At 42.9% G+C, this 20,640-nt stretch overlaps 1 protein-coding gene across 5 annotated transcripts in view; it reads left to right on the forward strand.

The window, feature by feature from the left end:
• LOC128700039 (RNA-binding protein Musashi homolog Rbp6) overlaps positions 1–20,640 on the forward strand; it is a 532,325-nt gene that overhangs the window by 21,201 nt on the left and 490,484 nt on the right. For 3 of the 5 annotated variants that reach the window (XM_053792975.2, XM_070098696.1, XM_070098698.1), the window contains exon 1: positions 12,372–12,469. In XM_053792975.2, the coding sequence (XP_053648950.2) occupies positions 12,377–12,469 (93 nt within the window). In that variant the 5' untranslated portion in view covers positions 12,372–12,376. Of the gene's footprint in view, positions 1–12,371; positions 12,470–20,640 lie in introns of those variants that run through there. The other 2 variants (XM_053792974.2, XM_070098697.1) reach the window with 1 other exon arrangement.

Raw genomic sequence — 20,640 nt, forward strand, 5'->3', positions numbered from 1 at the left:
CAAAAATTCTGTTCCTCAAGGCATAGTACTCAACCCAATACTCATTCTCACTCCCACATACGACAAAGAGAGGCAATGTAGATAAATGAAATATCACCTACGACTGCTGCACCTCACCTGTCTGCAGTATATCAGCCACTTCGTTCATATTCTGAATTCTCTTCGAGATGATGGAGTGTTTATTGACTCCAGGCTGAGGGACTGATTACCTCAAACTCCTTCTGATCTTCACTATTTTTCTATGTATAGGACTGATGAAGCCACGTTTCCTCAATAAAGATACCCAAGTCTTGCACATGTGTCTAATTTATCAAAGAGAGACAAATCAAAGTACCGTATTAATATTTGCGAACGACACTAGAATTTGAACAAGCGACATCTACGGAGGACAGAGCAAACCTCCAAGCCGAGTTAAACCAGGTTTTCCAGTGGGTCACAGAAAACACTGTGATGTCCATCCATGACATATTTCAGTATTATTAAGCTATGGAAAAGTTGAAATACGAAAAATTTGGAATATATATATATATATATATATATATATATATATATATATATATATATATATATATATATATATATATATATATATATATATATATATATATATATATATATATATATATATATATATATAAACTGAAACAGAACATAAAACACTATCAAACCAGGGAACAAACGTACTCAGTGCTCTGTTAAATGACTTAAGAAATCGAAATAATACGGCTGTGGTCACAGTGGTGGCCCATGCTAACCTCCCTGTGGTGTATAAATATACCTAGTTGGATTAATCTTATTGTAACCAGCTGGCCCAGTGACTTAGGCACTGGCCTGGAGTCTTACGACTCATTGAAAGTGAATGTGACTGACCTGACTAGGTTAAGGCATTGATTTAAGCCGGTGGGAGCATTGGACCTGCCTCGCATGGGCCAGTAGGCCTGCTGCAGTGTTCCTTCTTTCTTATGTTCTTAAGTTCAAGCCCCACCCGTACCGTGGTTTGTGCTCTGTTAGTGTACGGGAACTTGGAGTAACAATGTCAGATCTTATCAACAACAACAATACACAAATAACCGACACATTGGAGAGAGTCGGTATATAGTGGCTCAATCACTCACTTCTCTCAATATAACTTGTAAATGGCCCAAGTCGGACCCAAACATCGTTACAAGCTTCTCTCTCCTGTGTGCGGGTTATTCGTACATTGTTTCATATCGTATCTTCAAGACTCACTACTGTAAATAAAACTGGAAGGATACATAACCAGTATTTTTAAAACAAAGAGATGCCAAGGTAATGATGATACTGTCATGGTCGCTTGTGGCTCTCTAGACTGGAATATCGCCCTTCTCTAACGGCCCCTTTTAAGGCAGGTGAAATTGCCGGTTTTGGAGACTGTACAGAGAACCTTCAATACTGCATAAATCCTGGCGAGCGCCTAAATTATTAGGAACGCATGTGATGGATGCATTATAATAAATACCTGGAAAATACTGGCAGAGCTGTTCCCAAATCTACACAGCGAAATTCCTCCCTACGAAAGCAAGAGGTTCGGCATAGGAGCAAAATACACTGGGAGATAACTCAATAAATGCAAGGGGAACAAGACTCCTCAACAGCCTCCCATTATACATAAGAGGAAACATATACTAAATGGTTATAACTATAACCATAATTTTTAAAGGGGCGGACCGGTAAGCCAGCGGAAGGCCTCGGTCAGTTGACCAAAAACTCCAACGGCGGGTCAGGAAATACTTTTTCTTAGTCAATCTAAGAAGACGCACCAGTACATTCCTGGTTGTCTTCAAGAGGGAGCCTAATACGTTCCTGTAGTTCCTGATAACCCGGGCTGTGGCGCTGTCGGCAGGATTACCTGCGACTAGTACCAACCGACTTCCTGATCAAGCCGTCAACCAGGAGGCCTGATATGGGGCCGACCCGCGGGGGTGATAACCTCTGGAAGAATCTGGCGGCCACAAGCAACCAGCTGTGAGAATGGGAGACGTGTCCCCACAGGTGTGAAGGGAAAAAGGTGGGTTGTACCCTTCTAAGGTGAAGTCTGAGAAAAATGGGAATTTATGGGTGTAAAGGGGAGTAAGGGAAGGGAGGTTTGAGCAGGTGAATTAGGTGGAGATGAGACAAATTTATGAGAGAGAGAGAGAGAGAGAGAGAGAGAGAGAGAGAGAGAGAGAGAGAGAGAGAGAGAGAGAGAGAGAGAGAGAGAGAGAGAGAGAGAGAGAACATAACATACAGGAAGAAAGCAAGTTGGCAGACAGGTAGGTAGAAACTGACAAAGCGAGAAGACAAGGAGACAGACAAGACAGGCAGGTGGGCGGGAAGGCGGGCGGATGGGCGGGCCGCCCGTTCCCCACCGCCCACAAAACAGAGACGTCAAGGCACCATTGAAGCGTGGGCACTTATCCCAGCTGCTGCTGCTACACTGTTTTCCAGTCAGCAGATGGTTCGGGGCAGGAGGAAGAGGAAGGAGAAAAGGGGAGGAAGAGGAGGAAAAGGCGAGAAAGGAAGATTAGGAGGAAGACGAGGAAAGAGGAGGACTCGTGAGCCAAAAAATCTACCTCCACTAGCCCTACATTCCCAGCATCCACTTTCCTCACATCTCCCAGCATCCACCTTCCTCACATCACCCAACATCCATATTTCTCACATCTCCCAACATCCATATTCCTCACATCTCCCGCATTCACCCGCCTCACATCTCCCAGCATCTACCCTCATCCCCCAGCATCCATCCTCCTCATATCTTCCAGCATCCGCCATCCTCATCCTCCAGCATCTACCCTCCTCACATCTCCCAGCATCCACCCTCCTCACATCTCCCAGCATCCACCCTTCTCACATCTCCCAGCATCCACCCTTCTCACATCTCCCAGCATCCACCCTTCTCACATCTCCCAGCATCCACCCTCCTTACATCTCCCAGCATCCACCCTCCTCACATCTCCCAGCATCCACCCTCCTCACATCTCCCAGCATCCACCCTCCTCACATCTCCCGCATCCACCCTCCTCACATCTCCCAGCATCCACCCTTCTCACCTCTCCCAGCATCCACCCTTCTTACATCTCCCAGCATCCACCCTTCTCATATCTCCCAGCATCCACCCTTCTCACATCTCCCAGCATCCACCCTTCTCACATCTCCCAGCATCCACCCTTCTCACATCTCCCAGCATCCACTGAGAAAGTTGCTGATATATCGACGCATCTTCATCTTTTTATTACTCTGGCCCAATCTCAGGGTGCGCATCTGGCTTTAGAGGTTCTTACACTTCTGAAATGTCGACGACTGGCTGGTGCAAGGTCTTCTAATGGATATTTAACATTTCCTCTAAACTTTGAATACTTGGGCCCCTTTTTTCTTCTTTGGTGTCTGTAGAATTTGCATGTTTCCCAGGCCGCGGGTTTTCACGTTTGGTCGTGATGGTGTCAGAAATCTTCGCGTTTGGGTTGGTTTTAGGGCTTTCGGAGGCCGGCTGGGGCAGGAAAGGTAGGGAACAACGGTGAAGCCTCTGAGCGATCGATTGAGGGAAAGTCTGCCATGTAAAAATTGATTTCTGAACAGGTGTTAACTCAAAACTTTGGGAACTTAAATTAAAGGCAGAGAGAACTCTTTGCTGGGGAACGCGTGCATATTCTTAAGGAAAGGGGGATGGAAAAAATAACCAAAACGGAGTATAGTTTGGCTGGGAAAGAACAAAAAAATCGTACAAGGGTCTCTGAGTGAAGCTGGCAGTAAACATATCGCCACAGGAACTCAAACTGAATAGCACAAGCGAGGACAGCGAGTTTCAGGAGCGCCTTCAGATACCTAAAAAAAAGTAGAAGCATTGAGATTATTGAGGTCTACAAACATCAGGGCAATTATAGAATACACTGCACCAGCATAGAGCCCAACCTTAATCGCATTTGCACGTGATAGTGAAGATACAATGGTTTGTTTCATCACTGATCTCAGAAGCGAGAAGTTTGAACTGTTTCCAATGAGGCCTGGTCACAGACCGGGCCGCGGGGGCGTTGACCCCTGAAATCCTCTCCAGGTATCTCCATGTAATCGCAGCAAACTGATCGTGAGACATGTTACTGATGTACAATATACTTTTGCGGTACCTGTGATATACCTGGTGATCAAAATCGAGTCTTTTCCTACTGCCACACCCCGGCCCTAAGCTAGGCTTATCTGGTGCGTGCTTAGACAACAAAGCTGTTCCTGTTAGCGGCCGCTGCTCCATATATCCATTACAGCTTGGTTGATCTGGCATTTAGCACAAAAGTGATGGTTGTGTTTCCCCTCATAGACTTCTACACTTGTCCCTGCAATATCTCTGATAGTTTCTGATAAGATGTTAGGTAGTCTTGGACCACTGATGTATATACATTGTTCTCTTACTGTGCCCTCGGCGCCCCTGCTTCTCACTGCGTTCATTTTGCTCTTTCACCCATATATATCACTCCAGTAGTGTGTGACTAAACCCTCCACTATCTTCCAAGTATATATTATCACACATCTCTCCTCCGCTCCAGGGAATGCATATTCAGTACTCCAAGGCGCTCCAGTAGTTTAAATGCTTTACTGGCAATAAGTGGGCAATAAACTATCTATTCTAGCTCCAATATCTCACTCCCGCTTTAGACAGTATTCTGGGGGGGGGGGGAGAGGATAAGTGATTTGAACAGTGTCCCCATTTGCAATATTTTCCTTTATACTGTTTTCATTATCCTTCCCTATTCATTTACCTAGTTATCGCAACATTTACCTTGTGTTCTGTAAATGACAGGTCATCTGCTATTATCACACCCAGGTCTCTCACATGTTACTTTCGTTATATTAGGTGGTCGCTCTCTGTTTTGAATACAGTGCTTCTTTTGAGGTTCTCAGATTTTACCCAGTCTGAGTAGCTGGAATTTGTCACCACTGAACACCATGTTATTTCTTACTGATCACAAGAAGACTTGGCTTCTAGAGTATGTTAATTTTTCTGTGTAATCTACTTTTTTGTGTCTATAATTGTACAGAAAAATCAAAAGGCAGAGGATTTATTTTACTTTGTGGAATATAAGACAGTTATCGAGTACGAAACACCAGTGTAGAGTACACAGAGAAAATACAGAGCATCGCACGCCCAGAGTAACAAGATTTCGTTGGGATTTTTAACCCAGCAGGGTTAGCCACCCAGGATAACCCATGAAAGGCAGTCCGTCATCGAGGGCTGTCTTATTTCCATTGGGGTCCTCAGTCTTGTCCCCCAGGATGCGACCCACACTAGTCAACTAAAACCCAGGTACCGACACTTGCTGCTAAGTGAACAGGACAACAGGTGTAAGGAAACGCGTCGAAATGTTTCTACCCCGCCGGGAATCGAACCCGGGCACTCCGAGACAGTGTTGGAATGTGTTCTCTAAATACTGGAAAAAGGAAGAATGTAAGGAGATATGACCACAACATACAAAATTCTCCATTGCAAAAACAGGGTGACCAATGACCTTTTTCAAATGGAGGAATCATGAGGAAGAAAAATAGTTACAGAGGTAATAAAATAAATTGATGAGTGAATAGTAGTGGAATGAAGAGGGAAAAAATTGAAAACGAAATCTGTTGATGTCATTGATGAAAATATAAAAACACACACACACACACACACACACACACACACACACACACACACACACACACACACACACACACACACACACACACACACACACACACACACGGAGCTATGAATCGACCGCCACAACCACACTTGGGTGGGTACAATTAGGTGAGTACACACACATATACACGTACAAGGGTCACCTACTCCTCTTTCCTAAACCATTAGAACCTACCTCAGGAAATTAGGTGTTTAACAATGTTATATAAGGCAATTTAGCGTAGTTTAAACGAATTATCTCGTATTTACAGAAGAGCTGTAATGAAGGATGACGTAGTTATCAGTACCTGTTTGAGATTTTGTGTTTATGGTGGGGAAGATTTTGTATTATTAACCCCCAGAGAGAGTTATTAACCCCGGGGGATTATTACGCCCCGGGGTCATTAACCTCAGCATTGAACAAGAAAGCCAGGCAGCGTGGCTTACTTCCGGTGCAGACAGTCTTCTATTGTCTCCAAGAGTGTTACACCTAGGTACCTATTTACTGTTAGGTTAATAGGTACCTATTATTTTGTATGTGTAACATATATATATATATATATATATATATATATATATATATATATATATATATATATATATATATATATATATATATATATATATATATATATATATATATATATATATGTCGTGCCGAACATGTAAAACTGGTCAATTAGCAAGAAATCATTTAAAATTAAGTCCTTTCTGAAATTTTCTCTTATACGTTTAAAGATATATTTTTTCATTAATGTTAATGTAAAATTTTTTAATTTTGCATCAAAAGAATCTTAGAAAACTTACCTAACCTTATTATAACAAGAATAATTTATTTTAGCATAACCCAACTAAATATATTTTAGATTTGTTTACAGTAATTTAATACTAAACAAACACAGTGAAATATATTTTTTTCGTCAGGTTCAGAATGATTTTGGCGAAATTATTGCATACACAAATTTTCACTTGTCCTATATGGCAAGATGAGCGTTGCTATTTAAGCCAAGATGGCAAGTTCTGCCTATTCGGCACGACATATATATATATATATATATATATATATATATATATTCGTACACTTTCTCTCTCTCTCTTTGGGAGGAGCATGGACAAACTTACCTAGTTAGGGTACTAGTGAGCGCAGTATTATGCCCAGAGTCGCTGCCCCAACCACCAAACTGCCAGTTCGAACTTTTTCTCGTAACCTCTGATGGACCAAGACTCATCCCGCTCTGTGTGGGAACCCCTCAAGGAAGGTTCCTTGATGTTGGTGAGGGGCTCTTGATTTAGGGAATTGGATTTGTGCTCCAGTTCCCCGAATTAAGCCTGAATGCCTTCCACATCCCCCCCCCCAGGTGCTGTATAATCCTCTGGGTTTAGCGCTTCCCCCTTGATTATAATAATAATAATCTGTGTGGGAAGTGACTTGCCTGTGATGGACCAAGACTCATCCCACTCTGTGTGGGAAGTGTCTTGCCTGTGATGGGCCAAGACTCATCCCGCTCTGTGTGGGAAGTGACTTGCCTGTGATGGACCAAGACTCATCCCACTCTGTGTGGGAAGTGTCTTGCCTGTGATGGACCAAGACTCATCCCGCTCTGTGTGGGAAGTGTCTTGCCTGTGATGGACCAAGACTCATCCCGCTCTGTGTGGGAAGTGACTTGCCTGTGATGAACCAAGACTCATCCCACTCTGTGTGGGAAGTGACGTGACCCTGATGGGCCGTGGAGCGTCTGTAGCTCCCTTAGTATAATGATACGATAATTACCGTATATATTTCTTCTTACTTCTAATATTATATGGCTAATGTTATTTTAGGTAATAGCTACAGCTAAAATATTGGTTTTTATTATTAGTTGTTCAATATTTTAGCTACGTATATAGGTAGGACGTCACCATTATACTGCAGTCTGTGGTTGTCAAGAGTTTTTCTCGGCTAATTCTAGTGCAGGACACTTAATCTTTTTTTTCTGGGGTGTGTAGTGAGCCTGTAAAAAGTGTACTCTGGCACCTACAACGTTCCTTCTAAAGCCCTCTGGCTAGAACTAACCCAAACAATACCTCCCCTCCTCTCTCTACTCTCTGAGAAAATGCTCCTCTCCTTTGCTCGTGTCATGTTCACCTCTGTTCTTATCATTTAGATTCTTGTCTGGAAGAGTAAGCATCCGTTGGTGAGCCGGGACATACATCTCGTAACTCTGAGCATCTCTGTTCACAGAGCTTAATATATAGTGATTCCTGACGTTTTCCGAGGTTGTGTGTCGTAAGACACTGCAGGCTTCAGGTCCCGAGTCTAACTCAAGACCTACCTTGTGTTGACCGCCATCTACGCACTATCGTACACGGGGTTCGGAAGTTGCTGAAGTCAGTTTCAGTAACTATTAATTTTTTTTGGCCCTGTACGGAGGACTTATCAATCGTCCCCAGTTAAGGTCCTTTAGTCACCGTCTTCCTTGCCTGACGCTGTGCCGCTTCGACATTTTTTGCAGTTTAACGAACTAGTCACTTATCTTTAAGTTCAAGCCTTCCATTGCCTTTCTATGGGTCATTTGCTATATACAGGAGGAATTTATTTTGTCAGTCACTTTTCTAAGTCAATCCGAGAACACACTCACTCATACATTACATTGGTATTTTAAAGTGTAATCTTAGTACAGTAACGCACCAGATAACAGAAAAATTTATGTAAGAGTATTTTTATATGTACAATATCATACGTGAAGAGCTGATATCAAAGTTAAATTAAATTTACAAAGTATAAAATATTATAGCATACAGATGCTATACACCAACAGATGTATAGAAGCCTGTCTCCATAGCTGCCAAGTTTATGTTAAACTATAAATATTATTTAACTTAAAGGATAAAAAGGCACAATACCGTGACTGGAACAATACACAAATAACCCGCACATAGGAGAGAGGAGCTTACAACGACGTTTCGGTCCAACTTGGACCATGAATGACTTTGTAAATGGTCCAAGTCGGACCGAAACGTAGTCTTAAGCTTCTCTATCTACTGTGTGCGGGTTAAGTGTGCATTTTTAAGCTTAACGCCAGTTATTGTTGCTAAAGTTCTCATATTTGTCTCTGTTGGTATGATTACAACCAGTTGCAATCCTACATACAACCTTAAAGTTCTATGACAAGCACAAGTTAATAGGACCTTAAATCTTACTAACAAACTGTTAACAAAACCAGAAACATAGCGAGAGATCAATAAATTGACCAGAAACAGGCAGGGTACTAGCGAGGGATCAATAAATTGACCAGAAACAGACTGGGTACTAGCGAAGGATCAATAAATCGACCAGAAACAGGCTGGGTACTAGCGAGGGATCAATAAATCGACCAGAAACAGGCTGGGTACTAGCGAGGGATCAATAAATTGACCAGAAACAAGCTGGGTACTAGCGAGGGATCAATAAATTGACCAGAAACAGGCTGGGTACTAGCGAGGGATCAATAAATTGACCAAAAACAGGCAGGGTACTAGCGAGGGATCAATAAATTGACCAGAAGCAGGCTGGGTACTAGCGAGGAATCAATAAATTGACCAGAAGCAGGCTGGGTACTAGCGAGGGATCAATAAATTGACCAGAAACAGGCTGGGTACTAGTGAGGGATCAATAAATTGACCAGAAACAGGCTGGGTACTAGCGAGGGATCAATAAATTGACCAGAAGCAGGCTGGGTACTAGCGAGAGATCAATAAATTGACCAGAAACAGGCTGGGTACTAGCGAGGGATCAATAAATTGACCAGAAGCAGGCTGGGTACTAGCGAGAGATCAATAAATTGACCAGAAACAGGCTGGGTACTAGCGAGGGATCAATAAATTGACCAGAAACAGGCAGGGTACTAGCGAGGGATCAATAAATTGACCAGAAACAGTCTGGGTACTAGCGAGGGATCAATAAATTGACCAGAAACAGGCAGGGTACTAGCGAGGGATCAATAAATTGACCAGAAACAGGCAGGGTACTAGCGAGGGATCAATAAATTGACCAGAAACAGGCTGGGTACTAGCGAGGGATCAATAAATTGACCTTCCAACATTCTCAAGTTGAAGTCCTTCATATAGATGTTGCATTTTGTAACAAGAACTGACTTTCCTCTGTTAGACCGAGACTCATCCCACACTGTGTAGGAACTGACTTACTATCCAGGATGACTGACTTCCTATCCAGGATGGACCGTGATGGTCCGACACTCATCACACACTGTCTCACGAACTTATCACAGGATAGTATGAGGTAGATGGGGAGAAGGAAATGAGGGAAATGAGAACCAAATGACGGGTATATTATGGGGAATAACAGAGACAAGATTTAGGCTTTAAAGAGGAAGAAAATGGAAAGAAAAGTAAAAGGTAGGAAATGGGGAAGAAGGAAATATGAGAGATGGAATAGAACTGACAAGTACAAGATGAAAATATGACGGAAATTGGAAGGAAATAGCGTAAAAGGAGGAAAAATAGGGAGACGGAAGGAAAAGAAAGAAGAGTGCGAAAATTGACAATAGTGGAGAAGACGACATGATAAAATAGGAATAGAGAACAAAAGGAGAGGGGAAGGGAATGTTGGAGGAAAAGCACTTAAAAAAGGAGAGCTTTAAGGGGTTAAGGGGATACGTGTGAGTTTTCTAAGGGGAGAATGACAGCTGGCATTTGAGAAGGCTGAAGGCTGATGAGGGGAAGTAGACGAAAATAATCGATAACTGACAGCGAGAGAAAGAGGGGAAACAAAGATAAAGAGAGGGATAAGAGAAGGGTAAAGGTGAATTAAGGAATGAGAGAGAGATCATTATCTGCTGTCCACTGTTAGGCTTTGGTGAGGGGCTCTTAATTCAAGGAGCCGGAGCTACCTACCCCTCTTTCCTTGGATCAAACCATACTCCCCCACAAACTCCTTGAGGCGTCGTCTAGGATTGAAGAATGGAAAATAACCGTGAACCAGGATAATTAGCAGGAAAATAACACTATATAATTAACTTAGCGTTCGCATCACACTATTAATTACGGTAATTAGCGACGATCTTGCAATATTTACGCTGCAAAATTAACTCACTTGAAAAAATCATTTACATATTAAAATAACGTAGGTGATTAGGCTGAGGGAGTGTGTGTGTGTGTGTGTGTGTGTGTGTGTGTGTGTGTGTGTGTGTGTGCTCACCTATCTGTACTCACCAATTTATGGTTGCAGGGGTAGAATCACAGCTCCTGGCCCCTCCTCTTCACTACTGGGTCCTCTCTCTTCCTCCTCCATGAACTTTATCAAACCTCGTCTTTAAACTATGTATGGTTCCTGCGTTCACTACGTCACTTTATAGGCTATTCCACTTCCTGATAACTCTATGGCTGAAGAAATACTTCCTAACATCCCTGTGATTCATCGAAGTCTTCAACTTTCAATTGTGACCCCTAGTTTTTGTGTCACATCTCTAGAACATCTTTTGTCCACCTTACCATCCTTTCCTCCTGTCCTCCAGTGTCGTCATTTCGATTTCCCTTAACCTTTCTTCGTAGGGCACTTCCTTTAGCTCTGGGACTAGTCTTGTTGCAAACCTTTACACTTTCTCTAATTTCTTGACGTGCTTGACCAGTTGTGGGTTCCAAACTGGTGCTGCTTACTCCAATATGGGCCTGACGTACATGATGTACAGAGTCTTGAACGATTCCTAAGGTATCTGAACGTTATTCCTATGCTTGCAATGCGTCCATATGCTGGAACAGTTATCAGGTTGATGTGCGCCTCAAGGAGATGTGTTCGGTATTATAGTTATACTCATCCCAAGTTCGTTTTCCTTGAGTGAGGTTTGCAGTCTTTGGCCACCTAGACTATACCCTGTTTGCGGTCTTTGCCCATCCCCGCTTTTCACGACTTTGCATTTGGCGGGATTAAATTAGAAGAGTCAGTTACTGGAACAGGCTTGTAGCCTGTTCAGGTCTCTTCGTAGTCCTGCCTGATCCTGATCTGATTTAATTCTCCTCATTACTTCACATCATCTGCAAACAAGGACACTCCTGAATCTATTCCTTTCATCATGTCATTCACATACATCAAAAACAGCACAGGTCCTAGGACTGACCCCTGTGGAACCCCGTTCGTCACAGGCGCTCACTCTGACACAACGTCACGTACCATGACTCGTAGTTGCCTCCCTGTTAGATATTCTCTGATCCATTGGAGTGCCCTTCCTGTTATATGTACCTGATCCGCCAGCTACTGCATTAATCTCTTATGAGGAACTGTGTCGACGGCCTTCCTGCAGTCCAAGAAAATGTAGTCTATCCACCCCTCTCTCTCCAGTAGGTTCTGACACAGGAGTTTTCTTCCCTGAAACCGTGCTGTTTGTCGTTTATAAGCTTGTTTCTCTCTAAATGTGTGTGTGTGTGTGTGTGTGTGTGTGTGTGTGTGTGTACTCACCTAGTTGAGGTTGCAAGGGTCGAGTCCAAGCTCCTGGCCCCGTGTGTGTGTTTTTCTATAATGTGTGCGAGTGTATATATATATATATATATATATATATATATATATATATATATATATATATATATATATATATATATATATATATATATATATATATATATATATATATATATATGCATGTCCATCATTTCCCCAAACTCACTCTCACTCTATCTCTCTCTCTCTCTCTCACCCACACTTCATCATTCTCCCTTTCTTTACCTAACTCACTCACTCTCACTTTCTCTCTCCCACAGATGGTGACACGTACCAAGAAAATATTCGTGGGAGGTTTATCAGCTCCCACCACCCTTGAAGACGTCAAGAATTACTTCGAGCAGTTTGGCAGGGTGAGTAACACATTGCTTTCCTTCCTTGACAGCCTTGGTCAACCAGGCTATTGCTGCAAGCGTCGCGCAGGCCTACCCAACCATCAGAGTTGGGTACAGAGGAATATGTGAATTATTGATAATTTTTCCCTATAATCTAGAAATTATTGGGAGTTATCTTGGCATAGATAATAATAATATCATTAATTTTTATTATTAATTATTATAATTATTATTGATAGTTTTGTTGTAATGGCTGTAGTTATTGGGAAGCGCAAAACTCGTAGGGATCGTATGAAGGTTGAGAAATGGGAGATAGGAGATAAGGGAAGCTCTGATACCTAGTATCAAGAGCCCTTACCCAGTATTATGGTGTTAAATAATGTGGGGACGGAGGGAGAGGAGGGAGTGGAATAAGGGAATGGTGGGAGGGGGAGAATGGAAAGGAGTGGGGAGGGGAAGAGAGGAGGGGGAGAGGGGGAGGATAACTCTACAAGGTGGTGGTGGTGGGGGTGGAGGTAGTTGTGATGTTGGTGGTAGTGGTAGTATTGATGGTGGTAATGGTGGAGGTAGTAGTGATGGTGGTGGTGGTAGAGGTGGTGGTAGTGGTGGTGGTAATGGTGGTAGTGGTAGTGGTGGTAGCCAGCACTTGAACAGCTGAAGTTAATTAGGTAAGACAGGTGACTTCCGCCTCCAGCATTGTCATCAGGTACCACGCTCACCTGACTCTCCTGCTCCTCAGGTGGTAAAGTCACCTGTATACGTCAATTTCTGAACAAAATACGCCTATACTTAAATGAGAATATTTTTTTCAAAATGATATCAGCCCAAATTTTAACACACAGGAAAGAAAAGGTAAAAGAACACAGGAGTGAGGAGAATGCAGACCTCATAGCAATCACAGAGAACACTCACATATCTCCACCAAGTACCACATCATCTATGTTTTGATATGTAATGTAACCCATTTAGAGACAGAACTACAGAAGATAAATTGGTCTGTATATTTTGATCTCCTTCTAGGATCCTCTTCAGGCTGACGATGTCAGAAGGGGATTGAAATACACAGATTGGTTAATCTTCTGAGTGTCTGTCTCGTGTGTGTGTGTGTGTGTGTGTGTGTGTGTGTGTGTGTGTGTGTGTGTGTGTGTGTGTGTGTGTGTGTGTGTGTGTGTGTGTGTGTGTGTGTTTAATAATTTGGAAACAGGCGACACTATTTACAAACATTATCTCTGTCCACAGCAGGATTCGAACCTGCATACTCTACATCAAAATACACAGTACTTTAGTCACACAGCCAGATCCAAGACAAGTACGGGCGCCTAGCCGAAACTAGACGGTCACTCCCATACCCCGGAACACCAGGCTTGTCGTAAGTTATTTCATCAGATCTTGTCGTAAAGATTACCAAGTGTTTCCATATGTGCGTTTTCACCAGCCCGCCAGAGCAAGGATTCCTAGAGCCTAGAGGAGGTGTAGATGCTTCCGGAGAGCTAAACCTCCATGGATGGAAAGATCTGCAGAAAAAACAGTTAAACCAGGACTGGAAGATGAAATGAGGACTGGAAGATGAAATGAGGACTGGAAGATGAAATGAGGACTGGAAGATGAAATGAGGACTGGAAGATGAAATGAGGACTGGAAGATGAAATGAGGACTGGAAGATGAAATGAGGACTGGAAGATGAAATGAGGGCTGGAAGATGAACTGAGGACTGGAAGATGAAATGAGGACTGGAAGATGAAATGAGGACTGGAAGATGAAATGAGGACTGGAAGATGAAATGAGGACTGGAAGATGAAATGAGGACTGGAAGATAAAATGAGGACTGGAAGATGAAATGAGGACTGGAAGACGAAATGAGGACTGGAAGAAAGTAAAGGGAGAGGCAGGGTTGCGACACAGAAAGTGCTAAGAGTGTACAATGACTGGTTATTCGACAGTCGACCAGGAACAAAGGACCGAAAATGAGGCACAGAAATATCAGAAAGCATCTCTGTAGCCTCAGTGTGGCAGAGAGAGATGAAAAACACAAGACGTAAGTGTGCAAAAGCCGATTTACTATGCACAGTTTAAAGAGCAGGCACGATCTTTCCCAGGAGGCCACAAGCCAGCAAAGAAGCGGAGCCGGGAGCTATTGTTCGACCCTAACAGATACATATTAGTGAGTGCATGCATTCTCTTCCCCATCTTTCTCTTCTACCCCAGTATATCTAAAGTAAGACTTAAAACATTAGGTTTATTTCCCGTTGCATTAAAACGAGCAGAGGTTTTAGCCAGTGGATGAAAGACTTAAGGAAAAAAAAAAACCCGAACGGGTGCACTTACTGACAGCCAGAATTAAACACAATATTTTTCCTGCTACCAAAAACAATTTACTATATTCGTTCCGGCTATTTTCGGACACAAATCGTAATTTTCCGCGCGAGTTAATGAAAGAGAAATTAAAATAGAATTATACAAATCAGATTGAAACTTGTTTCTCTTATCGGGAATATAATTAAATCAAAAAAAATTTCACCTTGTAAAGAAAGTTATCTTTTATATATATATATATATATATATATATATATATATATATATATATATATATATATATATATATATATATATATATGTAATAAAACCTTAGCGCTTTCGTGTGCTTATACATCTTCAGAGAAACGGGTAGAAGAGGCATGAGAATAAGCCAAATAGGAGAGTTTGGCCAAAAATGCAAGGATGTTTTCTGCCGAATAAGCAGGGTGAAAAAAATTTTTTTCCCCATAAGTCTGCTAAATTCAAAGCGCTTTCGTGACTACTCACATTGTCAAGGAACACTATATATATATATATATATATATATATATATATATATATATATATATATATATATATATATATATATATATATATATATATATATATATATCAGAGGTTATATTAATGGTAATGAGAGAAAACGATGTTAGATAAAGGAGAGGATTGCAGCGGGAAGATTATCAGATGACGCTAATGAACCTGTCTGGCCCCCTGCTGCTGCCTCCTGATTGGTTCAGAGATTACCATCGCCTCTCCTCATTGGTCCGCAGTTTATCAACGTTTCTCCCTGATTGGTCGTTAAGTTTATCTACTTCGTTCTCATTGGTGGATGCAACGTCAAATGAATTCGTCTTTTTTTGTTGTTGTTTCTGGTCGAGGATCAAAACTTTTTTTAATTATATGCTAAAAAAATGGAAATGTATTTGTTGTGTCTTGATATTCCCATTCCTACCCATTCCTGTCTTTATTTCCATTCCTATTTCTCAGTTTTACTCTCGTTTGTATTATTCTTGTTATTACTTTTCATGTCATTTCTATTTTTTAAGTTCTTTTCATTCCACATCCTATTCCAATATCCAACATTCCCATTCCTAACATTCCCTTTCCCAACATTCCCATTCCTAACATTCTCATCCCTAACATTCCCATTCCTAACATTCCCATCCCTAACATTCCCATCCCTAACATTCCCATTCCTAACATTCCCATCCCTAACAGTCCCATCCCTAACATTCCTATTCCTAACATTCCCATCCCTAACATTCCCATCCCTAACATTCTCATCCCTAACAGTCCCATCCCTAACATTCCCATTCCTAACATTCCCATCCCTAACATTCCCATCCCTAACATTCCCATTCCTAACAGTCCCATCCCTAACATTCCTATTCCTAACATTCCCATTCCTAACATTCCCATCCCTAACAGTCCCATCCCTAACATTCCTATTCCTAACATTCCCATCCCTAACATTCCCATCCCTAACATTCTCATCCCTAACAGTCCCATCCCTAACATTCCCATTCCTAACATTCCCATTCCTAACATTCCCATCCCTAACATTCCCATCCCTAACATTCTCATTCCTAACAGTCCCATCCCTAACATTCCCATCCCTAACAGTCCCATCCCTAACATTCCCATTCCTAACATTCCCATTCCTAACATTCCCATCCCTAACAGTCCCATCCCTAACATTCCCATTCCTAACAGTCCCATCCCTAACATTCCCATCCCTAACATTCCCATCCCTAACATTCCCATTCCTAACATTCCCATTCCTAACATTCCCATCCCTAACATTCCCATCCCTAACATTCCCATCCCTAACAGTCCCATCCCTAACATTCTCATTCCTAACAGTCCCATCCCTAACATTCCCATTCCTAACAGTCCCATCCCTAACATTCCCATCCCTAACATTCCCATCCCTAACATTCCCATCCCTAACATTCTCATTCCTAACAGTCCCATCCCTAACATTCTCATTCCTAACATTCCCATCCCTAACATTCCCATCCCTAACATTCTCATTCCTAACAGTCCCATCCCTAACATTCCCATCCCTAACATTCCCATCCCTAACATTCTCATTCCTAACAGTCCCATCCCTAACATTCCCATCCCTAACATTCCCATCCCTAACATTCCCATCCCTAACATTTCCCATTCCTCCTCTCAGGATAAACATTTAACATGACTTTTTCTTAAGGTTTCTCTTAAAGGTCAGTTCCAGCTAAATATGTGGGCCATTTAAAGGTCTTTCTTGCCGCAGGTGGCCATTGCGAGGCCAATACAGACTTTAGGATCAATTTTAAGATGAGTTCCGTCTTAAGAAGAGTACTTACAAGACTTTGCTGTCTCAGGGGGGACATTTAAAGATGATTCTACTGCCAGGTATCCACCGAGACTTCCTCCCTTTCTTCCTCCCTTCATTTCTTTCTCCCTCTGTCTCCCTTTTTCCTCCCTTCCTTTTTCTAACCTTTCCTTTCTCTCTCTCTCCTTCCCTCCCTCCCTTCCTTTCTTCCTTCCTTCCATTCTCTCTCCCTTCCTTCCTCTCTCCCATCCTCCCTCCCTTCCTCCCTCCCTCCCTTTCTCTTTCATTTTTCCCTCCCTTTCTCTGTCCCTCCCTTTTCTCTCACTTCACTTTCACTCTCCCATCCTTCCTCCCTCATTTTTTCTTCTCCCTCTCTTCCTCTTTCAATTACTCCCTCCATTTCTTCCTTCCTTTTTCCTACCTCCTTTTCTCCCACCCTCACTCCGTCCCTCTTTCCCCCTTCCTTCCTGCCTACCTTACTTCGTCGATCCCTAACCCTCCCTTCCCTCTTCCATCCTATAGTCTCCCTTTTCCCCTCCAACCTCTGTATCCTATTCCCTTTCTATTCCACCATGTCTCTGATAATAAATTACTACTACTACTACTACTACTACTTCTGTATTACTACTACTACTTCTGTATTACTACTACTACTTCTGTATTACTACTACTACTTCTGTATTACTACTACTACTTCTGTATTACTACTACTACTACTACTTCTGTATTACTACTACTACTACTACTACTACTACTACTGTATTACTACTACTACTACTACTACTACTACTGCTGCTACTACTACTACTACTACTACTACTGTATTACTGCTACTACTACTACTACTATTACTACTGCTACTACTACTACTACTACTACTGCTACTACTACTACTACTACTACTACTGTATTACTGCTACTACCACTACTACTATTACTACTGCTACTACTACTACTACTACTACTACTACTGCTACTACTACTACTACTACTGTTACTACCTTTATCACTACTGTTACTACCCTTATCACTACTGTTACTACCCTTATCACTACTGTTACTACCCTTATCACTACTGTTACTACCCTTATCACTACTGTTACTACCCTTATCACTACTGTTACTACCCTTATCACTACTGTTACTACCCTTATCACTATTAACAATAATAAAATGAAAATAATAATTGGGAGAACGCCTTTCAAAAGGCGTTTTTTTTACAATGTAGAAAAGGGAGATTTATAATAGAAATCCGACACGGATTTACAAATAGGAAATCCCGTCTTATAGAGTTGCTGAAGTTGTGCGCGTCTCACAGAGATTACTTAACTTCAGACAACATTGCTTCTGAAATTACATGACTTGGCCAATATGACTTAAAATAAAACTGATTTGTAATCTCCGTCTTCAGAGGGGATTTTTTTTTTTAAGTTGTAAATCACTTTGAGTAAATCCGGTAAGAGATGGATTATTTTGGTTCGTTCCCTGTTTAGGATTGATTTTAAATCCAGTAATGGGGAGGTAGTGAATGGTGGGTGAAGAGGAGGGGAGGAGGGGTGAAAAGGAGGGGAGAAGAGGAGGGGTGAAAAGGAGGGGAGAAGAGGAGGGGTGAAGAGTAAGGGATGATAGAAGGAGTGCAAGAAAGAAGAGAGGATTAAGGAAGAGGAGGTATGAGGGAAGAGGAGGTATGAGGGAAGAGGAGGTATGAGGGAAGGGGAGGTATGAGGGAAGGGGAGGTATGAGGGAAGAGGAGGTATGAGGGAAGAGGAGGTATGAGGGAAGAGGAGGTATGAGGGAAGAGGAGGTATGAGGGAAGGGGAGGTATGAGGGAAGAGGAGGTATGAGGGAAGAGGAGGTATGAGGGAAGAGGAGGTATGAGGGAAGGGGAGGTATGAGGAAGAGGAGGTATGAGGGAAGAGGAGGTATGAGGGAAGAGGAGGTATGAGGGAAGAGGAGGTATGAGGGAAGAGGAGGTATGAGGGAAGAGGAGGTATGAGGGAAGAGGAGGTATGAGTGAAGAGGAGGTATGAGTGAAGAGGAGGTATGAGGGAAGGGGAGGTATGAGGGAAGAGGAGGTATGAGGGAAGAGGAGGTATGAGGGAAGAGGAGGTATGAGGGAAGAGGAGGTATGAGGGAAGAGGAGGTATGAGGGAAGGGGAGGTATGAGGGAAGAGGAGGTATGAGGGAAGAGGAGGTATGAGGGAAGAGGAGGTATGAGGGAAGGGGAGGTATGAGGGAAGAGGAGGTATGAGGGAAGAGGAGGTATGAGGGAAGAGGAGGTATGAGGGAAGAGGAGGTATGAGGGAAGAGGAGGTATGAGTGAGGAGGAGGTATGAGGGAAGAGGAGGTATGAGGGAAGAGGAGGTATGAGGGAAGAGGAGGTATGAGTGAAGAGGAGGTATGAGTGAGGAGGAGGTATGAGGGAAGAGGAGGTATGAGGGAAGAGGAGGTATGAGGGAAGAGGAGGTATGAGGGAAGAGGAGGTATGAGGGAAGAGGAGGTATGAGGGAAGGGGAGGTATGAGGGAAGAGGAGGTATGAGGGAAGAGGAGGTATGAGGGAAGAGGAGGTATGAGTGAAGAGGAGGTATGAGGGAAGAGGAGGTATGAGGGAAGAGGAGGTATGAGGGAAGAGGAGGTATGAGGGAAGAGGAGGTATGACGGAAGAGGAGGTATGAGGGAAGAGGAGGTATGAGGGAAGAGGAGGTATGAGGGAAGAGGAGGTATGAGTGAAGAGGAGGTATGAGGGAAGAGGAGGTATGAGGGAAGAGGAGGTATGAGGGAAGAGGAGGTATGAGGGAAGAGGAGGTATGACGGAAGAGGAGGTATGAGGGAAGAGGAGGTATGAGGGAAGAGGAGATATGAGGGAAGAGGAGGTATGAGGGAAGAGGAGGTATGAGGGAAGAGGAGGTATGAGGGAAGAGGAGGTATGAGGGAAGAGGAGGTATGAGGGATATGAGGGGAGGAGGTATGAAGAGGAGGTATGAGGGAAGAGGAGGTATGAGTGAAGAGGAGGTATGAGGGAAGAGGAGGTATGAGGGAAGAGAAGGTATGAGGGAAGAGGAGGTATAAGGGAAGAGAAGAGCATGAAAGAAGTGAATAATAGGAAGGAATAAAGGGGAAGAGAGAGTATGATGTTGGCTGGAATGACTAAAAAACAGTTGAACGATGGATTGAAAAAAGAAAAAGAAAGAAGAGAAGAAGTGAAATTTTTCGTTCTCCCTTGATACCTAAAAATGATATGGTTGATAATATTCAACCCCCCTTCCCTGTCTGCTCTTCCCCTCCTCCTCCCCCACTCATCCCCTTTCACCCCAAACCCACTCATCCCCTACTCCTTACCCTCAACCACTAATCCCCTCATTTACCTCCACCCACTCAACCCTCCCTCTCTCTCCTTTCTCGCCTCCCCCCACTCATCCCACTCTCCCACCACCCCCTCCCCATCACATAACGATAGCCACGATATCTTACTCAGGCTGTGAGTTCTCAGATCACCTCCCCGCGATAATTACGATATACAACCACAATAAACGAGCGACTGTGCAATTCGCACCCTAAAAGTCGCGATAACCG

The sequence above is a fragment of the Cherax quadricarinatus genome, chromosome 64 (genome assembly GCF_038502225.1).
Source record: "Cherax quadricarinatus isolate ZL_2023a chromosome 64, ASM3850222v1, whole genome shotgun sequence".
In the NCBI taxonomy this organism is placed as follows: Eukaryota; Metazoa; Arthropoda; class Malacostraca; order Decapoda; family Parastacidae; genus Cherax; species Cherax quadricarinatus.